This window comes from Chlorocebus sabaeus, chromosome 8, assembly GCF_047675955.1.
Source record: "Chlorocebus sabaeus isolate Y175 chromosome 8, mChlSab1.0.hap1, whole genome shotgun sequence".
NCBI classification, from domain to species: Eukaryota; Metazoa; Chordata; class Mammalia; order Primates; family Cercopithecidae; genus Chlorocebus; species Chlorocebus sabaeus.
In genome coordinates this window covers 1-24,669 of record NC_132911.1, presented here as the reverse complement: position 1 = coordinate 24,669, position 24,669 = coordinate 1, and the positions used below count along the sequence as shown (strand labels likewise).

The 24,669-nt window shown below is 41.6% G+C and overlaps 1 protein-coding gene and 1 long non-coding RNA gene across 5 annotated transcripts in view; one reads left to right on the top strand and one right to left on the bottom strand.

Moving 5' to 3' along the window:
* LOC140712155 (uncharacterized) overlaps window positions 1–24,563 on the bottom strand; it is a 61,157-nt gene extending 36,594 nt beyond the window's left edge. For 2 of the 4 annotated variants that reach the window (XR_012093582.1, XR_012093585.1), the window contains exons 1-4: window positions 21,461–24,563; window positions 7,682–7,780; window positions 7,462–7,527; window positions 1,475–1,707 (exon numbers count right to left, since the gene is read on the bottom strand). This is a non-coding gene — a long non-coding RNA (uncharacterized lncRNA). The remainder of the gene's footprint in view (window positions 1–1,474; window positions 1,708–7,461; window positions 7,528–7,681; window positions 7,781–21,460) is intronic. The other 2 variants (XR_012093583.1, XR_012093584.1) reach the window with 2 other exon arrangements.
* Window positions 1,600–4,941, top strand: LOC140712154 (ubiquitin carboxyl-terminal hydrolase 17-like). Its single transcript, XM_073017865.1, has one exon. It carries the CDS (start codon window positions 3,244–3,246, stop codon window positions 4,927–4,929), a length of 1,686 nt encoding a protein of 561 aa, XP_072873966.1. The 5' UTR covers window positions 1,600–3,243; the 3' UTR covers window positions 4,930–4,941.
* Window positions 24,564–24,669: the final 106 nt, after the last annotated feature.

Below are 24,669 nucleotides of genomic sequence, written 5' to 3'. Positions count from 1 at the left end.
TTTCTTGAAAGTGTTCTGTAGTCTATTTTGGGCATTGAGAATTTCATCAAACTTAAGTGAATATTTCTGCAAATTGAAGGCATAGTCCTTTTTGATTCTTTATTATTTGCATATATTGCTTCCACAAGACCATTTCATGCAAAGACTTGTCTTGTCCTCACAGCCAGATCATTACAACGTGATATAGAATCAATTGGTCAAAAATGGTAAGGTTATCTCTGGAATGTCAATTTGACTCCATTGATCTCTCCATGTTAATTAAGACACAATATGCTGTGTTAATTACATAACATCGCTACACATTCTCAAATCAGAAAATGTAGTTCCAACTTCTTGTCGTTCAATCGTGGAAAGAATGATCTTATCTCCCAGATGCACATGCTTGGAAGTACTTCTCAACACACACACACACACAGTCACATCCAGACACAAAGATACAAATACACACACAGACACAAACTGTTTAATATGTACACAATTGTTAACTGGCATTGTTTTACATGAAATAAGGCAAATGTGTAGCCACTGTCCTAACCCAGTTCCACTCCTATCATATTTGCCCATAACACTGATTAGTAAATCTGATTCAACTGTTCCATAATCACAATTTAAGTTGTGTCCATTAAATTCCCAGAGGAATGCAAAAGGATACAACCTAAGACACAAAACTTAATTGACTGCTGATATTTCATTGGTAAATTGGGTAATTGATGGGTAAATGTAGTGGAACCAGTGGGTGGGCATTAGTTATATAAGCGGTGAAGCAGCAAGATACTTCATTATTAAAAGGTGTTTGAAAGAAATTGAAACACAGGAGTGTGTGTATTCAGTTGAACTAAAATTAGAAAACCCAGAAATAAATCTCACTTGGGGTGTAAAAAAATGGCATTAGGGGAGATTCTGGGTCAATCGTCCAACTGTGCAAACTGGATCTTGGAAGCAGGATCCCTTTCCTGCAGTGAGACTTGTTTATTGGTGGTGGTGTTTCAGTGGAAACGATTTTGGAGAATGGCCCCTTCCTTTTGTGTATCTGCTGATTAGATTTCATGGCTGATTAGATTTCATGGGAAATCAGGGGTTTTAAACTCTATTTAAATGTTAACATAATTCATTCAAATGACAAAAAATCAACAGGTTCTTTGATGTGGAATCATCACAGATCCATTTCTTCTTAGGTACAGTTATTAAAGTTGACCTACCAGAGTGAAACAATTATGGAGAATGGCCCCTTCCTTTAGTGTATTTGCTGATTAGATTTAATGGCACATTTATCATTAGGTATAGTGATCAAAGTTGACATACCCAAGAGCAGAGATGTCCAGGACAGAACTCAGGACTCTGTAGAATCACAGAATATTGGATGCAACACTGTTCAAGCACATAAATATGCTCATTCAGAGGGTTTCAGTGTGACGTGTGTGTGAATTGCAGTGTAATGAGCATGACACGCAGACAGGTTATCAAGTGGACTCACCTCAAAATCAGTTATGGGCATTACAGAACACTGATGCCAAGTTCCCGGATCCAGAGGAAAGAAACTCCAGCATCCTGTGTAAAGCCATGGCATCTGGATTTCTCATGCTTCTGCGGATCATGCTCCTGAAAATAGTGACTCCTTCCTCCTTGTGGAGCATCTTTCTCAGCAGCGCTCATTTCTTCTTCCAGGACTCTGTCCAACAGAAAGGGGAAGCCTTCTGATAGAGCACACTTGACCCATGAAAAGAAAAGGGAAAGAAAGGAGACCAAAGGTCACACTCTCCTCATTCCACCATCCTCCCTAAAATCATCCTGATTTCATGGGCCCTGAGACCGGGGATGCTTCTGTACACCTCGAGGCCTTGGCACCTGGCCTAAATTCTATTCTCTTTCTCATTATCTGAAAAATTTTAAGAAAATCCCTAGAGCCAGGATCTTTATTCCTAGTAAGCCAAAAGTCCCAAAGAAACACCCAAATTCTGTCCCTCTTAGTTTGGGAAACAAGTCTACCTTCATCAGCATGACATTTTCCACCAAATGTGGTAACTGCAAGTCCACCACACAATGCTTAACTGGAATTGGAAGCAACATCTCAGACGATGAAAAATACATGCAACAATCCCTAAGACAAATGGTTTATTTTTCCCTTTCTTACTAAAACAACCGCCAGTTTTAACAATGGTATGCAAATCTCTTTTAGACGCCCTGCTTTTAAATCTCTATGTTTCCTCCTGAGACAGGGACTCACTCCCATCACCCAGGCATTTACAGTGTTTAATTCTGGTTATATGCTATTCTCAAATTTACAACTATTTATTTCATCTCTCTCAAATGTTGATCCGTTATCACATACGTATTAAAATATTATCTCCCATGCTGTGTGATATGTTGTTTTATATTCATCCTTTCTTAAATGAACCAAAGGTTTTAGTTGGATTAAATTGTGATTAGTCAAGTTTTCTGATTTCATGATTTCTTAAATTGCGGTCATATGACCTCAATCACTGGAAATAGAATGTCATGAGTATTTCTCTTTACTTGCAATCATAAATACGGGGAATGTCATCAATTGGTATGTCGGTGATTGCATGATTTCCTGAAAGTCTTTCACAGTCTAATTTGGACACTGAATATTTCGTCTAAGTTCAGTGCATGTTTCCGACACTTGATGCTTTATGATTTCGGTATATAGCTTCCACAAGAGCATTTCCTGCAAAGACATGTCTTGGTCCCCACTGGTAAGTCATCTCACTCGAACACAGAATCAATAGGCTGAACATGGAAAGGTTATCGCTAGAATACTTATTAGACTGCACGGATTTCTTCTTTGATATTAAGGAAACAAATACACTGTGTTATTAACTGTACTTCATTGATGATTCTCAAGTCAGAAAGTACAGGTCTGACTTCCTGTCCTTCAATGCCTGAAAGGATGATCGTATCTGCCAAGAGCACATAGTTAGAAGCACATCGCAGCTCAAACACAGGGCATGATTCCGCATGCCCACAAGTTCACGCAAGCAAACACATACACACAAACACACACATTGTTTTGTAAGGACAGAATTATTCCCTACCACTGTTTTAAGTAAACTAACGCATTCCCCAGGAGTTTTAAGTGAACTCCCTGGGGAATACAAGGGGACACACCCTATGACTCATTCTTTAACTGAGTGCTGATATTGGATTGGTGGACCGCGTACCTGATGGGTGGGTGGGGTGTTCGCGGTAGGCGGGGGTGAGTTATATAAGGGCTGATGCAGCCAGATGGCGCGTCATTTGAAGACTCTCTCGGAAGAGATAGCGTCTTTCTGCAACGTGTGGTCCCAGCAGAAAAAGCTTGTGATCCTTGCTCCTGGCGACATGGAGGCCGATTCACTCCACTTGGGAGGTGAGTGGCAGTTCAACCGCTTTTCAAAACTCATATCTTCTCAGCCAGATGCAGCTTTTGCTGAAATTCAGCGGACTTCTCTACCTGAGAAGTCACCACTGTCATCTGAGACCCAAGTCAACCTCTGTGATGATTTGGCTCCTGTGGCAAGACAGCCTGCCCCCAGAAAGAAGCTTCCTCTCAGTAGTAGGAGACCTGCTGCGGTGGGGGCTGGGCTCCAGAATATGGGAAATACTTGCTACTTGAATGCTTCCCTGCAGTGCCTGACATACACACCACCCCTTGCCAACTACATGCTGTCGCAGGAGCACTCTCAACTTTGTCAGCGTCACAAGTGCTGCATGCTGTGTACGATGGAAGCTCACATTACACGGGCCCTACACTGTCCTGGCCACGTCATCCAGCCCTCACAGGCATTGGCTGCTGGCTTCCATCGAGGCAAGCAGGAAGATGCCCATGAGTTTCTGATGTTTATTGTGGATGCGATGAAAAAGGCATGCTTTCCCGGGCACAAGCAGGTAGATCATGACTCTGAAGACACCACCCTCATCCACCAGATATTTGGAGGCTGCTGGAGATCTCAAATCAAGTGTCTCCACTGCCAGGGCGTTTCGGACACCTTTGACCCTTACCTGGACATCGCCCTGGATATCCAGGCAGCTCAGAGTGTGAAGCAAGCTTTGGAACAGGTGGTGAAGCCCGAAGAACTCAATGGAGAGAATGCCTATCATTGTGGTCTTTGTCTCCAGAAGGCACCTGCCTCCAAGACGTTCACTCTACACACTTCTGCCAAGGTCCTCATCCTTGTATTGAAGAGATTCTCCGATGTCACAGGCAACAAACTTGCCAAGAATGTGCAATACCCTGAGTGCCTTGACATGCAGCCATACATGTCTCAGCAGAACACAGGACCTCTAGTCTATGTCCTCTATGCTGTGCTGGTCCACGCTGGGTGGAGTTGTCACAACGGACATTACCTCTCTTATGTCAAAGCTCCAGGAGGCCAGTGGTATAAAATGGATGACACCAAGGTCACTGCCTGTAGCATCGCTTCTGTCCTGAGTCAACAGGCCTATGTCCTCTTTTACATCCAGAAGAGTGAACTGGAAAGATGCAGTGAGAGTGTGTCAATAGGCAGGGAACCAGGAGCCCCTGGCGCTGAACACAAAGACAGGCGAGCAACGCAAGGAGAGCTCCAGAGAGAACCCTGCCTCCAGGTACCCGACTTGGAGGAGCACTTAGTGGAAAGAGCCACTCAGGAAAGCACCTTAGACCACTGGAAGTTCCTCCAAGAGCAAAACAAAACCAAGCCTGACTTCAACGTCAGAAAAGTCGAATGTACCCTGCCTCCCAACGTGCTTGTGATTCATCCATCAAAATACAAGAGTGGGATGAACAACCATCATCCTGAACAGCAAAGCTCCCTGCTGAACCTCTCTTCAAGGAAACTGACACCTCAGGAGTCCATGAACACTGACACACTCACTTCTCTGCAAGGGAGGACCAGGAGATCCAAAGGGAGGAACAAACACAGCAAGAGGGCTCTGTTTGTGTGCCAGTGATCTCAGGAAAAGTCTCCACCCAAACGCAGGAGTGCATGCGCACACAAACTGACACACACACACATACACGTACACACACACACACCCACGAGGGGGTTCACGCACGCACACACACACACACCATCACATACTCAGTCAATCCGACATAAAGTAATGAGGAGCCCAGGTTTCTATCTACACAAGAGGGACAACTGGATAGTGACGGCTGCGTTTCAGGATGAGCCCAGACATGGGAAACATCGAGTTTTGCCGTCGTGAGTCTTCTGAACCTGTGGGGGGATTGTCTGTGTGTTTGTGTTCATGGAAGATGACATTCAGTGTGAATTTCTGAATAGGACATATTGCGGTGTAGGGTTGCACGTGAAGTTATTGCAGGGGACGGGGTTGACTATTTTCTCTTGGAGTGTGTTTCATTCGTCAGTTCTTGGTGAGCACCAGAAGTTGAAATTTTGCGAACGTGGGACTTCTGTGGATCCTTCTCCCTACCTTGAGTAGTGGAAACTGGAACGCATTTGAAGAGAGGAAGGGTGTTTTTCTTTTGAACCTGCCTCGCCGTTTTTACATTGCTTGTTGAATGGACCTCAGGCGCCCTAGGACTTGTGCCCTTGGTGGAACCCACAGAATGCTGGAAACAGACAGACAGACACACTTGCCTATTGAATGCTGTCCATTTCCAATGAATTGAAGCAGAAAATCATCCCACTGGTATGTGAGTCATTTGGAAGTAAGTCGTATTTATAATAAAGGAAATCAAACACAGGAGCGTGTGTGTATTCAACTAAAATAAAATCAGCAAGCACTGAAATAAATCTCATTTGGTGTGTATCAAAATGGCATTTGGGAGATTCTGGGTCAATCGTCCAGCTGCGAAAGGTGCATCTCTGAAGCACAGTCCCTGACCAGCAATGAGACTTGTTCATCCGAGGTGGTGTTGCAGTGGAAATGATTGTGGGAAATGGCCCCTTCCTTTTGTGTATTCGCTGATTGGATTTCAGGCTCCGTTTCTCGTTCGGTACAGAGATCCAAGTTGACCAACCCGAGAGTAAAGATGTCCAGGGCATAACTCAGGGCTCCGTACAACCACAGAATCTTGGGTGCAACCCTGCTCAAGCACACAAATGTGCGTATTAACAGTGTCTCTGTGTGACGTGTGTGCAAAGTACAGTGTGATGAGCATGACTGGCAGACAGTATGTTACCATCGTATGTCCCCAACCACCGGAAATAGAATGTTATGAGCATTTGTCTCTTCTTGCAATCATAAATTCGGGGAATGTCATCAATCAGCCGGTCGGTGATTGCATGATTACCTGAAAGTCTTTCACCGTCTAAACTGTGCATTGAGTATTTCGTCTAACTTCAGTGCATGTTTCCAACACTCGATGCTTTATGATTTGAGTATCTAGCTCCCACCAGAGCGCTTCCTGCAAAGACTTATCTTGTTCCCCACTGGCAAGTCATTTCACTCGGATATAGAATCAAGAGCCTGAACATGGAAAAAATCAAGAGGCTGGAATGTCTATTGGATTCCCCGGATCCCTACACACACACATGCACACAGGTGTACAGTCATTTCTACACAACATAATGTGGTCCTCAGGTTTTTGTCTATGTGAAAGGGACAACTGGTTAGTGATGGCCGCATTTCAAGATGATCCCATATCTAATATGTTGTTGTGGAGTTGTGAGTATTCTGATCATGTGAAGGGACTGTCTCTGTGCATGTGTTTTCACAGTAGATGACATCCTGTGTAAATATCTGTAGACTACAGAGGTGTAGGTTTTCCCCTCAGGTTACTGGATGAATTTGAATTTATTGTTCTGTCTTGGTTTGTTTTGATTAGTCAATTGGTAGGCGAGAGTCGGTGAAATTTTGCTAAAGTGGTATATAGGTGAATCATTCTCGTGAATGTGAATAATTGAGACTGGGATGCATTTGTAACATTGGAAGGGTGTTCTTACTTTTTATTCCAACTTTTTTTGCATTTGTTTTCAACTGATCTCAGGTGCCCTGGGTAGAACCTAGGTAATTCTTGGAACAGACAAACAGATGCTGCTAATTTTATGGTGTGAGTTTAAGTTTAATTTAAAGGGAAAATTTTCTCACCAGTATGTAATTCATTTTCAAATAAGTTATACTTATCAGCAATGGAATAATACACAACACACTGAAGTGTGTGAGTATGAAACTACAGTCAAATTAGAAAGTTCTTAAATAAACTGCATTTCATGAGTAAAGGACGGAATTTTCGGAAATTCGAGATCAACCATCCAGCTGTGAAATCTGTGTCTTTGAAGCAGTATCCCTGTCCTGAGAGTTGTTTCTCTCTGGTGGTATTTCAATGGAAACTAGTTTGGGGAATAGCCCCTTCACGTTTTATATTTGCTTGTTACTTTTCATTGTAAATCTGCGTTTTTAAACTGTATTTAAATGTTAATAGAATCCATCCCAATAAAACATAACCAACAGATCTTCTCATTTCTAATCATCACAGATCAATCTCTTGTTAGTTATGGTGATAAGTTTACTTACCTGAGAGTAAATGACACCTGGGCAGAACACAGGGCTCCATAGAAGTACAGAATCTTGGGTCCAACCCTGTCCAAGCATCAAAATGTGTATATTAACAATGTGTCTGTGTGAATTGTGTGTCAAGTAAACTGAGTTTAGTAAAACTTGCAGTAGATTATTAATTTGGCTCACTTTGTAATCAGCGAATGAGCTTTAAAGAGTATCAATGACCAGTACCTACCCCCTAGAGATAAGAACTTCCAATGTCTTGTGTGAAACCATAGCATCTGGATTGCTCATGATTCTGAAGATAATTCTGTCCCCCATGGTTTCAGAATCACTGCAGGAGGTGGAAACAGATAACACATCAGTCCCTTGCTCTCTCTGCTCTCTTCACTCAGGAAAAGTCTCACTGGGACCAAGGAAAATCCTATGGTTTCCTAGGGAGAAGGATTTTTCTCAGGAGAGAAAATGCTGGCTCCTTCCTCCCTGTTGAGCCTCTTCCTCAGGATTGCCCCTTTGTCTCTCCAGGACTCTGTTCATCAGAACCGAGATGCCCCCTGGTTAAGCACATCTGGCCTATGAACAAAAAAGGGGAAGGAATGGTTCCAAAGACTGTACTATGCTCACTCCACCATCCCCTCTGAAACTATCCTGACTTCATGAGCCCTGGGTCAGAAGCTGTTTCTTTATATCTCTAGGCTTTGCCTCATAGCCTAAATCCTGCCCCATTTCCTACATCTTGTAAATTTTGACAAAACCTGTAGAGTCTAGATCTTTATTCCTGACAGGGCAAAGGGAGACACACCAGAATTCTGTCCCTCTGAGGCTGCAGGACATCTCAGCTTCCATCAACATGAAGTTTTGCATCAAATATAGTTGCTGCAGGTCCACCTCACAATGAGTAATGGAAGTTGAGACAACATCTCAGACCCTGTACAGTTTTTGACCAAGCTCATTTAGTTTGGCAATGCTTTTACTCTAGAAATCAGTTGTGAAAACACTTAGGATTCATGTTATTTAGTCTTTTAATCCGTCTGTTATTATTTTCAATGTATTTACTACACGTTAGCTTAATATTTCTGATAAACTTTGTTGCAAAATTCTCAATATAATAGTGGCAAACCAAATCCAGCAATACATCAAAAATCTTATCCACCAAGATCAAATCGGCCTCATCCCTTGGGTGCAAGGCTGGTTCAACATATGCAAATCAACAAATGTAATTCACCACATAAACAGAACTAAAGACAAAAAACCCATGATTATTTCAGTTGACTCAGAAAAGGTCTTTGATAAAATCCAACATTCCTTTATGCTAAAAACTCTCATGAAACTAGGTATTGATGGAGCATGCCTCAAAATAATAAGCGCCATTTATGACAAACCCACAGTCATTATCATATTGAACAGGCAAAAGCTGGAAGTGTTCCATTTGAAATTTGGCACAAGGCAAGGATGCCCTCTCACCACTCCTATTCAATATAGTGTTGGAAGTTCTGGCCAAGGCAATCAGGCAAGAGAAAGAATAAAGCATATTCAAACAGGAAAAAAGGAAGTTGGACTTTCTTTTCTTGCAGATGGCACGATCCTATATCTATAAAATCTCATCACCTCAGCCCAAAAGATTCTTAAGCTACAAGCAACTTCAGCAAAGTCTCAAGATACAAAATCAGTATGCAAAAATCTCAAGCATTCTTATACGCCAACAATAGACAAGAAGAGAGCCAAATCACAAATGAATTCACATTTACAATTGCTACAAAGAGTATAAAATACCTACCTAGGAATACAACTAGCAAGGCAAATGAAGGACCTCTTCAAGGAGAACTACAAACCACTACTCAAGGAAATAAGAGAGGACACAAACAGATGGAAAAACATTCCATGCTCATGGGTAAGAAGAATCAATATCATGAAAATGGCCATACTTCCCAAAGTAATTCATAGATTCAGTGCTATTCCCATAAACTACTATGGACATTCTTTACAAAATTAGAAAAAACTACTTCAGAATTCATATGAAATGAAAAAAGAGCCCATATACCCAGGACAATCCTAAGTAAAAATAACAAAGCTGGAGGCATCCTGCTACCTGACTTCAAACCATATTACAAGGCTACAGTAACCCAAACAGCATGGTAGTGGTACAAAACAGACACATAGACCAATGGAATGGAATAGAGATATCAGAAATAAGACTGTACATCTACAACCATTTTATTTTGGATGAAAACAAACAATGGGGAAAGGATTCCCTATTTAATAACAAATGGTGCTGGAAAAACTATCTAGACATATGCAGAAAACTAAAACTGGACCCTTCCATATACCTTATACAAAAATGAACTGAAAATGGATTAAAGATTTAAATGTAAAACCCAAAACTATAAAAATCCAACCCCATATAAAAGTGAGCAAAAACTGGGTGCAGTAGCTCATGCCTGTAATCCCAGAAGTTTGGGAAGGTGAGGTGGGCAGATAACTTGAGGCCAGGAGTTCAAGATCAGCCTGGCCAACCTGGTAAAACTCAGTCTCTACTCAAAATACAATAAATTAGCCAGATGTGGTGGCAGGTGCCTGTAATCCCAACTACTCAGGAGGCTGAGACAGAAGAACCACCTGAATCTGGGAGGTAGAGGTTGCAGTGACCCGAGATTGTGCCACTGAACTCCACCCTGGGTGACACAGCAAGACTCTGTCTTAAAAAGCGAAAATAAAAATATTTTAAAAAGTGGGCAAAGGATATAAACAGACACTTATGCAGCCAACAAACATATGAAAAAAAAAGCCCAACGTTACTGATCATTAGAGAAATACAAATCAAAACCACAGTGAGATGCCATCTCATGCCAGTCAGAATGGCAATTATTAAAAAGTCAAGAAACAACAGATGCTGGCAAGACTGTGGGGAAACAGGAACACTTTTACACTGTCGGAGCGAATGTAAATTCAAACGCTGTGGAAGACAGTGTGGTGATTTTTCAAAGACCTAGAATCAGAAATACCATTTGATGCAGCAATGCCATTACTGGGTATATACCCAAAGGAATATAAATTCTTGTATTATAAAGATACTTGCATGCATATGTTCATTGCCACACTATTCACAATAGCAAAGACATGGAATCAACCCAAATGCCCATCAGTGACAGACTGGATACAGAAAATGTGATACATATACACCATGGAATACTATGCAGCCATAAAAAGGAATGAGATCATGTCCTTTGCAAGGACATGGATGAAGCTGGAAGCCATGATTCTCAGCAAACTAATGCAGGAACAGAAAACCAAATACACATGTTCTCACTTATAAGTGGCAGATGAACAATGAGAAAACATAGACACAGGGAGGGGAACAACATACACTGGAGCCTGTCTGGGGGTGAGTGAGGAGGGAGTGCGTCAGAATAAATAGCTAATCCATGTGGGGCTGAATACCTAGGTTACGGGTTGATAGGTACAGCAAACCACCATGGCACACACTTACCTATGTAACAAACCTGCACGTCCTGCACATGTATCCTGGAACTTAAAATGAAATAAAATAAAATTTTTAAAAACTTTATTTTTTCTAAGTCGTGTTTGCAATTTTCAATGTGAACTTTCTAGTAAACATTTATCATATACAGAATTATATAGTTGATTTTTGAACAACTATGGGTCTGCCATTCTTTAAAATGCAAATTCTTTATGAGTGTGTGTATATGTACACATATGTGTGTATATATATTTGTGTGTGTATATATATGTGTACGTGCGTGTGTGCGCAGATAGATAGATAGACAGACAGATAGATAGATAGATAGATAGATAGATAGATAGATAGATAGATAATGCTCCTGGTCTTCTGTTTGAGTAGGCTGAGAAGGAGGAGGGGGGGAGTGATTGTTCTTGCAGTCTCAGAGGTAGCTAGGTGGAAGAGAATCTGTACAAATGAACACATGAAGTTCTCATTTGTAAGTGTGATTTAAATAATTGTACACCTGGACATAGAAGCGGAATGATAGACACTACAGCTCTGGAAGGGTGAGAGGGTGGGAGGGGCTAATAATAAACAATGGTTCAGATATCTGGATTCCTTGATCCCAAATGGTGTACAATTATTTCTCTTTAATTTGTGTCCATTTACCAGCAAGTTTGAGAGGAGTGAACCAAGCTCAGAAAGACATTCAGCTCTAAAATCAGATGTGCATGGCAATGGGCAGAAGTACCCTCTCCCTTTCTCAGAACAAATCCAAGCTTCCTTTATACCCCTTACCTACAGGAAAGTTATGTTCCAAAATGTATTTCTGCTGGAGGCAAAACATTTTATATTTTATGGAAAAAAAAAAACGTGTAACTTGGTAAAACTTAGAAATTAATATTGGAAAAACAGTAGGGCACTCTCGGCCGGGCGCGGTGGCTCAAGCCTGTAATCCCAGCACTTTGGGAGGCCGAGACGGTTGGATCACGAGGTCAGGAGATCGAGACCATCCTGGCTAACACGGTGAAACCCCGTCTCTACTAAAAATACAAAAAACTAGCCGGGCGAGGTGGCGGGCGCCTGTAGTCCCAGCTACTCCGGAGGCTGAGGCAGGAGAATGGCATAAACCCGGGAGGCGGAGCTTGCAGTGAGCTGAGATCCGGCCACTGCACTCCAGTCCAGGCTACAGAGCAAGACTCCGTCTCAAAAAAAAAAAAGAAAAAGAAACAGTAGGGCACTCTCTTTGGGACTTAAACTTTGAGACACTTCAGCAGCATATACAGCTTGTAATTCGTCCTGAGAAAATCCAGATAGTATAAACTTGAGAATGTTCATGAGGAACGGAAAAGTACACATTTACTCACATATTTTACATTAAAGTTTATCAAGGGTAGAAATGCAAAAATCTGTTTTACTATGAATGTTCATATGAAAGTACATTCACCTGAATTTTCCTGAAATTATTTAAAAATTAATTTGTCATTGGTAACAGAAACTTCCAAACATCTCCATTTTACAAGTGTCATTATCCATATTTTCTCTAAAATATTCAGAAGTAGAAAAAAATATATAGATTAAAATAGCTCATATTTTTCAAATTTAAAATAATTGTTCAGTAACTGGGAAGAAAGGTTTACACAAATTGGAAATTCTGTATGTATATAGAAATTAATAAGATGAGAAAATTATGGCAAATAGTAGGGGGCTTCAATAAGTTCATGCAAAATAACAATTATGAAAAAACTATGCATGAACTTTTAGCTTTTGCATCAAAACACAAATATGCTAGTTTATTTTAACTTTTTTTTATTTTTGAGACAGGGTTTCACTCCTCTCACCGAGGTTGCAGTGCAGTGGAGCAATCTTGGCTCAAAGTAACCTCTGCTTCCCAAGCTGAAGCGATTCTCCTGCCTCAGCCTTCCAAGTAGTTGGGACCTTGTCTGGTTAATTTTTGTATTTTTTGTAGAGGCTAATTTTTGTATTTTCTGTCGAGGCAGGGTTTTGCCATGTTGCCCAACCTCCCAAAGTGCAGGGATTACAGGCGTGAGCCACCATGCCCGGACCTGTTTTAACATATGTGAACAGGATTTAAAACATCAGTCTGAAAAGAGCCACATGAATTCTGCCGAACTTGAATTCTGCCAAACCTGAAATAAGAACAAACATCAAATTTATGGTGAAGCTGGGGTACAAAAAACGGTGAAATAAATTATTCTTTATGAAAAATCTATGGGAAAAATGACCTGAAGGATCAGTCATTTACAAACGGATACCTGATTCTAAGAAGAGGTAAGACAATGTTGAAAATGAAGCCCACAGAGGAGGGGCATCCATTCCAATTTTTGAGAGAAAAAAAAATTGTTTCTATGCCCTAATTGAGGAGAACTGACAATTAACGAGAGATATAGCCAACACCACAGACATCTCAATTGGTTCAGCTTACACAATACTGACTATAACGTGAAAGTTGAGAAACTTTACATTTGATGAGTCCTGAATACCCTTGTGCCTAGGTCAGCTATGGACAAAAGCAGAGCTATTAGTGACTATTTTGAACAAGCAGAATCAAGATCCTGAAGCATTATTTTGAAGAATTATAACAGGGAGTGAAATTGACTTTATCAATAGGATCCTGAAGGCAAAGCACAATTAAAACAATGGCTACCAAGAGGTAGAAGTGCTCCAGTCAAAGTAAAAGCAAACTTCTCAAAAGCAAAAGCCATAGAGGTTTTGGGGATGCTCAAGGCATTTTGCTTGTTGACGTTCTGTAGGATCAAAATACCATAATATTTGCTTAGTAGGAGAGTTCTTAGAGAAAATTAGCAAACACTTTTGCAGAAAAGTGCCCTGTAAAGCTTCACTAGAGAGTCCCTCTGCACCACAACAACACTTCTGTTCCTTCCTCTTGACAAACACCAGTAATTTTGAAAGAGTTTTCATGGGAAATTATTAGGCATCAACATTACAGTCCTGATTTGGTTTCTTCTGACCTTATTTTTCCTAATCTTGAAATAACTGTAAAGGGCACCCAATTTTCTTTAGTTAATAGTAGAAGACTGCATTGACATGGTTAAATTCCCATGACCCTCAGTTCTTTAGGAATGGACTGAATGGTTGGGATCATCCCTTAATGCAGTGTCTTGACCTCAGTAGAGATTATATTGAGAAATAAAGTTGATATTTATATTTTTATTTTTAATTCCATTTTTCACTGACATTTTTAAATCCCTTCACAATTCGCGTTTGTCCCAAAGGTATTTAAATTTAGAAATCATATCAAGTGAGGTTGGTGCTACAATGGCCGAATAGGAACAGCTCCAGCCACCAGCTGCCAGCGTGAGCAACACAGAAGATGGGTGATTTCTGCATTTCCAATTGAGGTACCGGGTTCATCTCACTGGGGCATGTTGGACAGTTGGTGCAGGACAGTGGGCGCAGCCCAAAGAGTGAGAGCCGAAGCAGGGCAAGGCATCGCCTCACCTAAGAAGTGCAAGGGGGAAGGGAATTTCTTTTCCTAGTGAAGGGAAACTGTGACACAGAACACTGGAAAATTGGGTCACTCCCACCCAATACTGTGCTTTACCAAGGGTCTTAACAAACAACACACCAGAAGATTATATCCCATGCCTGGCTTGGAGGGTCCCAAGCCCACAGAGCCTCTGTCATTGCTAGCACAGCAGTCTGAGATCTAACTGCAAGGCGGCAGTGAGGCTGGGGGAGGGGTGCCCACCATTGCTGAGGCTTAAGTAGGTAAACAAAGCAGCCAGGAAGCTCGAACTGGGTGGAGCCCACTGCAGCTCAAGGAGGCCTGCCTGCCTCTGTAGACTCCACCTCTGGGGACAGGGCATAGCTAAACAAAAAGCAGCAGAAACCTCTGCAGATGTAAATGTCCCTGTCTGACAGCTTCGAAGAGAGTAGTGATTCTCCCAGCATGGAGGTTGGGATCTGAGAACTGACAGACTACCTGCTCAAGTGGGTCCCTGACCCCCGAGTAGCCTAACTGGAGAGCCTAACTGGGAGGAACCTACCTGGAGCGGACCTCAAGCAAACTCCAACAGACCTGAAGCTGAGGGTCCTGACTGTTAGAAGGAAAACTAACAAACAGAAAGGACACCCACACCAAAACCTCATCCATACATCAACATCATCAAAGACTAAAGGTAGATAAAACCACAAAGAGGGGGAAAAAGCAGTGCAGAAAAGCTCAAAATTCAAAAAATCAGAGCACCTCTCCCCATCCAAAGGAACGCAGCTCCTCACCAGCAACAGAACAAAGCTGGATGGAGAATGACTTTGACAAGTTGAGAGAGGAAGGCTTCAGTTGATCAAACTTCTCAGAACTAAAGGAGGAACTACGAACCCAGCACAAAGAAACTAAAAACCTTGAAAAAAGATTTGACGAATGGGTAACTAGAATAACCAATGCAGAGAAGTCCATAAACGACCTGATAGAAATGAAAACCATGACACAGGAAGTACATGACAAATGCACAAGCTTCAGCAACCGACTTGATCAACTGGAAGAAAGAGTATCAGAGATTGAAGATCAAATGAATCAAATGAAGCAAGAAGAGAAATTTAGAGAAGAAAGAGTAAAAAGAAATGAACAAAGCCTTCAAGAAATATGGGATTATGTGAAAAGACCAAATCTACATCTGATTGGTGTACCTGAAAGTGATGGGGAGAATGGAACCAAGTTGGAAGATACTCTGCAGGATATCATCCAGGAGAACTTCCCTAACCCAGCAAGGCAGGCCAACATTCAAATTCGGGAAATACAGAGGATGCCACAAAGATACTCCTCAAGAAAAGCAACTCCAAAACACATAATTGTCAGATTCACCAAAGATGAAAAGAAGGAAAAAATGTTAAGGGCAGCCAGAGAGAAAGGTTACATTACCCACAAAGGGAAGCCCATCAGACTAACAGCAGATATCTTGGCAGAAACTCTACAAGCCAGAAGAGAGTGGGGGCTGATTGTCAACATTCTTAAAGAATTTTCAAACCAGAATTTCATATCCAGTCAACTAAGTTTCATAAGTGAAGGAGAAATAAAATCCTTTACAGATAAGCAAATGCTGAGAGATTCTGACAACACCAGGCCTGCCCTACAAGGGTTCCTGAAGGAAGTACTAAACATGGAAAGGAACAAACAGTACTAGCCATTGCAAAAACATGCCAACATGTAAAGACCATCGATGCTAGGAAGAAACTGCATCAACTAACGAGCAAAATAACCAACTAACATCATAATGACAGGATCAAGTTCACACATAACAATATTAACTTTAAATGTAAATGGGTTAAATGCTCCAATTAAAAGACACAGACTGGCAAGTTGGATAAAGAGTCAAGACCCATCAGTTTGCTGTATTTAGGAGACCCATCTCATGTGCAGAGACACACATAGGCTCAAAATAAAGGGATGGAAGAAGATCTACCAAGCAAATGGAAAACAAAAAAATGGCAGGGGTTACAATCCTAGTCTCTGATAATACAGACATTAAACCACAAAGATCAAAAGAGACAAAGAAGGTCATTACATAATGATAAAAGGATCAATTCAACAAGAAGAGTTAACTATCCAAAATATATATGCACCCAAATACACGAGCATCCAGATTCATAAAACAAGGCCTTAGAGACTTAAAAAGACAGTTAGACTCCCACACAATAATAGTGGGAAAATTTACCACCCCACTGTCAACATTGGACTGATCAACGAGACAGAAAGTTAATAAGGATATCCAGGAATTGAACTCAACTCTGCACCAAGCGGACCTAATAGACTTCTACAGAACTCTCCACCCCAAATCAACAGAATACACATTCTTCTCAGCACCACATTGTACTTATTCCAAAATTGACCACATAGTTCGAAGTAAAGCACCCTTCAGCAAGTGTAAAAGAACTGAAATTATAACAAACTCTCTCTCAGACCACAGTGCAATCAAACAAGAATTCAGGATTAAGAAACTCAATCAAAACCACTCAACTACATGGAAACTGAACAACTTGCTCTTGAATGACTACTGGGTACATAACGAAATGAAGGCAGAAATAAAGATGTTCTTTGAAACCAATGAGAACAAAGATACAACATACCAGAATCTCTGGGACACATTTAAAGCAGTGTGTAGAGGGAAATTTATAGCACTAAATTCTCACAAGAGAAAGCAGGAAAGATCTAAAATTGACACCCTAACATCACAATTAAAAGAACTAGAGAAGCAAGAGCAAACACATTCAAAAGCTAGCAGAAGGCAAGAAATAACTAAGATCAGAGCAGAACTGAAGGAGACAGAGACACAAAAAACCCTTCAAAAAATCAATGAATCCAGAAGCTAGTTTTTTGAAAAGATCAACAAAATTGATAGGCAGCTAGCAAGACTAATAAAGAAGAAAAGAGAGAAGAATCAAATAGATGCAATAAAAAATGATAAAGGGGATATCACCACCGACCCCACAGAAATACAAACTACCATCAGAGAATACTATAAAAACCTCTACGCAAATAAACTAGAAAACCTGGAAGAAATGGATACATTCCTGGACACATACACTCTGCCAAGACTAAACCAGGAAGAAGTTGAATCCCTGAATAGGCCAATAGCAGGCTCTGAAATTGAGGTAATAATTAATAGCCTACTAACCAAAAAAAGTCCAGGACCAGAAAGATTCATAGCTGAATTCTACCAGAGGTACAAAGAGGAGCTGGTACCATTCCTTCTGAAACTATTCCGATCAATAGAAAAAGAGGGAATCCTCTCTAACTCATTTTATGAGGCCAGTATCATCCTGATACCAAAGCCTGGCAGAGACACACCAAAGCAAGAGAATTTTAGACCAATATGCCTGATGAACATTGACACAAAAATCCTCAATAAAATACTGGCTAACGGAATCCAGCAGCACATCAAAAAGCTTATCCACCATGATCAAGTGCGCTTCATCCCTGGGATGCAAGGCTGGTACAACATACTCGAATCAATAAACGTAATCCAACATATAAACAGAACCAAAGACAAAAACCACATGATTATCTCAATAGATGCAGAAAAGGCCTTTGACAAAATTCAACAACCCTTCATGCTAAAAACTCTCAATAAATTCAGTATTGATGGAACGTATCTCAAAATAATAAGACCTATTCATGACAAACCCACAGCCAGTATCATACTGACTGGGCAAAAACTGGAAGCATTCCCCTTAAAAACTGGCACAAGACAGGGATGCCCTCTCTCACCACTCCTATTCAACATAGTGTTGGAAGTTCTGGCCATGGCAATCAGGCAAAAGAAAGAAATAAAGTGTATTTGATTAGGAAACGAAGAAGTCAAACTGTCCCTGTTTGCAGATAACATGCTTGTCTATTTAGAAAACCCCATCGTCTCAGCCCAAAATCTCCTCAAACTGATAAGCAACTTTAGCAAAGTCTCAGGATACAAAATTAATGTGCAAAAATCGCAAGCATTCTTATACACCAATAACAGACAAGCAGAGAGCCAAATCATGAATGAACTCCCATTCACAATTGCTTCAAAGAGAATAAAATACCCAGGAATCCAACTTACAACAGATGTGAAGGACCTCTTCAAGGAGAACTACAAACCACTGCTCAATGAAATAAAGGAGGACACAAATAAATGGAAGAACATTCCATGCTCATGAACAGGAAGAATCAATATTGTGAAAATGGCCATACTGCCCAAGGTAATTTATAGATTCAATGCCATCCCCATTAACCTACCAATGACTTCCTTTACAGAATTGGAAAAAAACTACTTTAAAGTTCATATGGAACCAAAAAAGAGCCCGCATTGTCAAGACAATCCTAAGTCAAAAGAACGAAGCTGGGGGCATCACACTACATGACTTAAAACTATACAGCAAGGCTACAGTAACCAAAACAGCATGGTACTGTTATGAAAACAGAGCTATAGACCAATGGAACAGAACAGAGCCCTCAGAAATAATACGACACTTCTAAAACCATCTGATCTTTGACAAACCTGACAAAAATAAGAAATGGGGAAAGTATTCCCTATTTAATAAATGCAGCTGGGAAAACTGGCTAGCCATAAATAAAAAGCTGAAACTGGATCCCTACCTTACTCCTTACACAAAAATTAATTCAAGAGGGACTAGAGACTTAAATGTTAGACCTAAAACCATAAAAACCCTAGAAGAAAACCTAAGCAATACCATTCAGGACATAGGCATGGGCAAGGACTTCATGTCTACAACACCAAAAGCAATGGCAACAAAAGCCAAAATTGACAAATGGGATCTAATTAAACTAAAGAGCTTCTGCACAGCAAAAGAAACTACCATCAGAGTGAACAGGCAACCTACAGAATGGGAGAAAATTGTGGCAATCTACTCGTCTGACAAAGGGCTAATATCCAGAACCTACAAAGAACTCAAACAAAATTTACAAGAAAAAAACAAACAACCCCATCCAAAAGTGGGCAAAGGATAAGAACGGACACTTCTCAAAAGAAGACATTTATGCAGCCAACAGACACATGAAAAAATGCTCATCATCACTAGCCATCAGAGAAATGCAAATCAAAACCACAATAAGATACCACCTCACACCAGTTAGAATGGCAATCATTAAAAAGTCAGGAAACAACAGGTGCTGGAGAGGATGTGGAGAAATAGGAACACTTTTACACTGTTGGTGGGACTGCAAACTAATTCAACCACTGTGGAAGACAGTGTGGCGATTCCTCAAGGATGTAGAACTTGAAATACCATTTGACCCAGCCATCCTATTACTGGGTATATCCCCAAAGGATTATAAATCATGCTGCTATAAAGACACATGCTCATGTATGTTTACTGCAGCACTATTCACAATAGCAAAGACTTGGAACCAACCCAAATGTCCATAATGACAGACTGGATTAAGAAAATGTGGCACATATACACCATGGAGTACTATGCAGCCATAAAAAAGGATGAGTTTGAGTCCTTTGTAGGGACATGGATGTAGCTGGAAACCATCATTCTCAGCAAACTATCACAAGAACAAAAAACCAAACACCGCATGTTCTCACTCATAGGTGGTAACTGAACAATGAGATCACTTGGACACAGTAAGGGGAACATCACACACTGGGGCCTGATGTAGGGTGGGGGGAGGGGGAAGGTATAGCATTAGGAGGTATACCTAATGTAAATGACAAGCTAATGGGTGCAGCACACCAACATGGCACATGTATACATATGTAACAAACCTACACATTGTGCACATGTGCCCTAGAACACAAAGTATAATAAAAAAAATCATATCAAGTGTGAAATAAAGAAAATTATATATAGAGAGGGAGAACAGAATCTATAAATATGCATATTTGTGTACATACATCCATATACATACATATGTGTGTGCATGCAGTAATTTTATTCTCCTAAAGCAATGCCTCTGCCTTCCACCCTCACTGTACATGTCCTAGTCCTGTGATGTCCCTAGAACTGAGCACTTGATTTCCTTCTCTGCCTCCCACATGAACAGGGAATAGAAATGGAAACTACACTCTGTGGTTACTGTTGTGAAAATACATGTCCCCCACAGGCTAGTTTTGCATCTTACATTCCAGTTCCCATTGTGAAAAAAGCAAGCAACAAACAAAAACTACAAAAGAAAAACTGAAATATTTGAAAGTCTAGAACCACAGAGGTTCCGGATTCACCCACCACCCACAGTGACCTCCGCCGCCCTCCAGACCTGAGGCAGTTGCGCCTGAACAGCCTGCCTCTTCACCATCCATGAAAAGAGGTGACCTTAAACTTCAATAGATTTTACTCTGTTCAAAAGGAACCAGGTCAACATTCAAAGTCAGTGGTCTGGCAACTCTAAACTTTGGCCAGAAAGTATTGGAAACATTTAACGTGCAGTGGATGAAGCAGCCTGGCCCCACTGCACACAACACACTCGTGGGGACTCAAAGGAGGATACTCAACATCCGCTGGGTGGAAGTGAGGACAGACCCAGAAACATGGGGGGTAGGGGGGTCAAACCAGGAAGGCTCAGGCCCTGACCTCCTCCTAGGCCCTGCCCCTCCAGAACTTGCAGTTTTTTCTGACCCGGAAGTGGATTTCACTGATGGAAAAGAAGTTCAGTATTTCTGGTCCAGCCCAGTAAGCTGCTCCCGTCGCCCAGCCTTCCACACCCCTGCAGACGTCACAATGCCTACTCCCACTAACCCCACAAGGGAGCCATGCATCTCCTAGAGACGGTCCTTGGCCTGCAACCCCGCGATGGGGTCCAGGGTCTGTGTCCATTTCTGGTTAAAATTGCTCTAAGGCTGGTCACTGTCTTGGCCTTCCCTGCTTCCCCTCTGTTTACTTCTCCCCTCCTCACCCCATATGGAGTTTTTACTCAGGAGATGGATTATCTCCCCTCTTGGAACATCAAGGACACCACCAGGACACCGCACTGTCTCCTTGACCCTGGGATTCTGCAGACCTCAGTCTTCCTCTGAGGTCCCCTCACTCCCCACCTCATTTTTTCCATCCTTCTGGGGCCTGGGTCTGCTATACCTCAGGCTTTCTCTTCAGTCACAGACAGAAGGAGCCCCCTTCATCCTTGGGTTCTGGCCACAGTTCACCTGCTGCAGGACACTCAGTGGCTTTCAGTAGTTCATCCAGACATCCAGATGGAAGTGGGATTTCCTGGAAGAAAAGCAGGACCCCAGAATTACACTGAATTCTAACACAAGAGCCCAGAGTCCCCTTCTGCATGGGACATTAAGCTGCAAACACTACATAGGCACTTAATGCTCAGCTGCCCTTTTAACATCTGGTCCAGTTGTATCCCTCCTCCTTGGAATATCTCAGAAAATATATCTCCACCTAGAGTTGTTTAAACGCATCATCCTATGTGATTCCAGACCATCGGGGGTACAATGGGTCCTCACCAGAACTTCCACTCTGCTTGGAAGACTTAGAAAATTCTGAGGCTGCTCAGAGGGTCAGATTCCCATTTCTGTGTTCCAGAAAAACTTCAGTCTTCCCCGGACAAGTGAGGAAACAGAAAATGTCTAGTCTCTGGCACATCTTTTGCAAGCAATGGCGGCTCCCAGGAACCAAAACTATCAATGAATATATTTTTGAGACTCTGGTCAAAAGAAGAGTCATTCTGCAATTTCAGGTAGGATGGAGTGGTTCTGTGGCTCCTGAGGTGATTTTGAAAAGATCTGGACCCTCACAAGAACCACGGATGACATTTCTGGCATTTCCAGACCAGGAGGAGTGACTGATGGGCCTCCAGTGTTACTAGGAAAACGTTTTGTTGGACAGCTTTGCTTTGGCTTTCAGGCCTTCACATAGGTTGCTTAGATCATGGAAGTGCTTCTGCATTTCTGCATAGGCTCAGGATGCCTTCTCAAGTCGTCCCTGCAATTATGAGACAGTTTCTGTCTCCAGAGGTCACTTAGAATAACACAAGAGGCTTCACCTTCAAAGGGACACCAGACAATATAGCCACAGTTCAGCCAAGATTATCTGTGTTTACATACCTGTAAAGTAACACTCCTAGTTACCTCCATTAACATGGACATCTTTCATGAATAGAGAAACTCTAGTGATTGTTATATAACAGCTGCCACAAAAATTAACCAATAAAAATAAATGATAAATGAAAAATATTTAACAATTATGATAGTGAACGCAATGACCTAAATAGTAAGAATTTGAATACTGGTGACAATATGAACATAAGGATACAAAAATCAATGTGGAGATTCTCCTAAATATATGAAAAGTTCACAAATTGGGTCCTCCTTGTGTAATTTGGAGTCAGAGTCAAAGAATTTCACTATGAAATGTGTTCCATGATGGCAAACATGAGAAACAGGTGAAAGGAAAGCAAGCCACAGGAGAGCATGGGCTAATAGGACCACTTGTGTGCAAACCTCTCTAGTCAAGGACTACCAGCCAGAGGTGAAGAGAGTTTGGCTTGTGTCTTGCCTACCACTGGGCACACAAAAGCTTTCAGTAGTGCAACCAGATGGCTGGTTTGGCCTGGCTCCCTGCAAAGAAGACATGTATCTCATCCCCACCAGCCCATCAGTCCTGGAACTCAGAATCCTACATGCATTAAACATGAAGCTCCACCTCCATAGCTGACTTCACCTCCTTACTGTCCCTCTGTCATCTGGTGTTTCAGGTGCTCTCCAGATCTGGACTTCTTGGCTCCCCTACCTTTATCAAGTGAAGTCAGGATGTATCATTCTCAGAGTTCTCCTGCCAGTCCAAGGTGAAATTCACCAATACAGGCATACCCTGGATGGACTTTCTTGGAATATTTAGAAAACAATGAGTTTGCTCAGGGGTGGTGTGAGCTCTAGGAGTAGAGTTACGGTTTCCCATGGAAACCTGAGAGGACTTAGAATAGTCCCAGAGGCCTAAGCAGTCCAATCTGTCCTGGAAACATCAGGAATGATATACTTGGTCTTTCTGAGGCTCCAAATTTTTCTAAATAAACTCAGAGGTTACAGAACCATTTTTCTCTCAGGAACTGAAGTGGAGTTATTTGCCTTCTACCAGCATCTCACTTTTTTTATTTTCTAAGTTAGCTTTTGAGCCCAGAAGTAGATATTCCTTGTATTTGATTTACACAGGGAGCTTCCTAGAATGCCCATGCGTCTGGATACTTTCTGCATTCACTCAGGTATTCACAAAATGCTGCAGTTCTGCTGAAAATCTATGAGATGACCATTTCATCACCCGAGCAACTTTAGAATGTGTCTTCTATGGAAGCTCTGGAGCCTCCCTTCTGGTATTTCATCCATTGCTGGTACTGACTACCCAGGGTGAAACCCTCCATCAGACATTGTCAGCAATTCCAGTATGGAGATGGCACTTACGTGATGGGGCTCAAGAATCAGATAGTAGAAGACCAGACAGGAGGTGAAGTCTCAGTAGGCTTGGGGGCTTAATGTTCGATGCACACCAGACTTCTGAGACTCAGGAAGCGAGTGTGGATCTGTCTGCCCAGTGCTTCTCATCTACAGCCTGGACCAGTCATTTCTTGGGGTGAACTACTGAAAGTTTTTGTATGACCTGTGTCAGGCCGGACTCTGGCCAGACCCTTTTCCATAGTCCATTGGTAATGTATTTCCACGCGGCACAGGCATCTCCACTTTTGTCCAAGTCCTCATGTGGCTCAGAATTATTCTCCCTACTGCCACTCTTCTTTGCCATCACAGAAGATATTCCAAGATGCAGCTCCAAGCCTCTCTCTGTAATCAACAGCATGAGGGCTCATATGGGAACGATGTCACAGGCTTACAGGAATATGCTCTTAAATACCAGCTTTTTAATTATTCTCTTCATTAAAATGACATTTATATCACACCATTATGATTGCTATTAATGTTATTATTATGTGGGTACAGTTCTTTATCATGGATATATTTGTGGTAGTTATTATGCAATGTTGAATAATTTTTTTTTTATGTTCTGAAGACTGTTGAATTTGCTGAAGATGATTAAAAGACAACCTTAAAACATACATACCACAGCAACCCAAAGACTCCTACTGTATCACCTGGTGTCCTGTAGAATGGGCTTCGTGAGTTATTCTTTTATTTTTTGGGCAAGTACCTATTCATATCAGCATAGGAGATGGATGAAGTGCACCCTGGTCTTGCCATGGGTTCAGAAAGAATTCATACATATGCTTTATGTGCTAGCAACTCTATGTGTAGGCCTGTGAGCCCTAGAATGCACTTTCTTTCACCAACTAG

What these genes read in the sequence shown, in the direction of transcription:
- LOC140712154 (XM_073017865.1), top strand. Translation starts at nt 3,244, where the DNA reads ATGGCGCGTCATTTGAAGACTCTCTCGGAAGAGATAGCGTCTTTCTGC.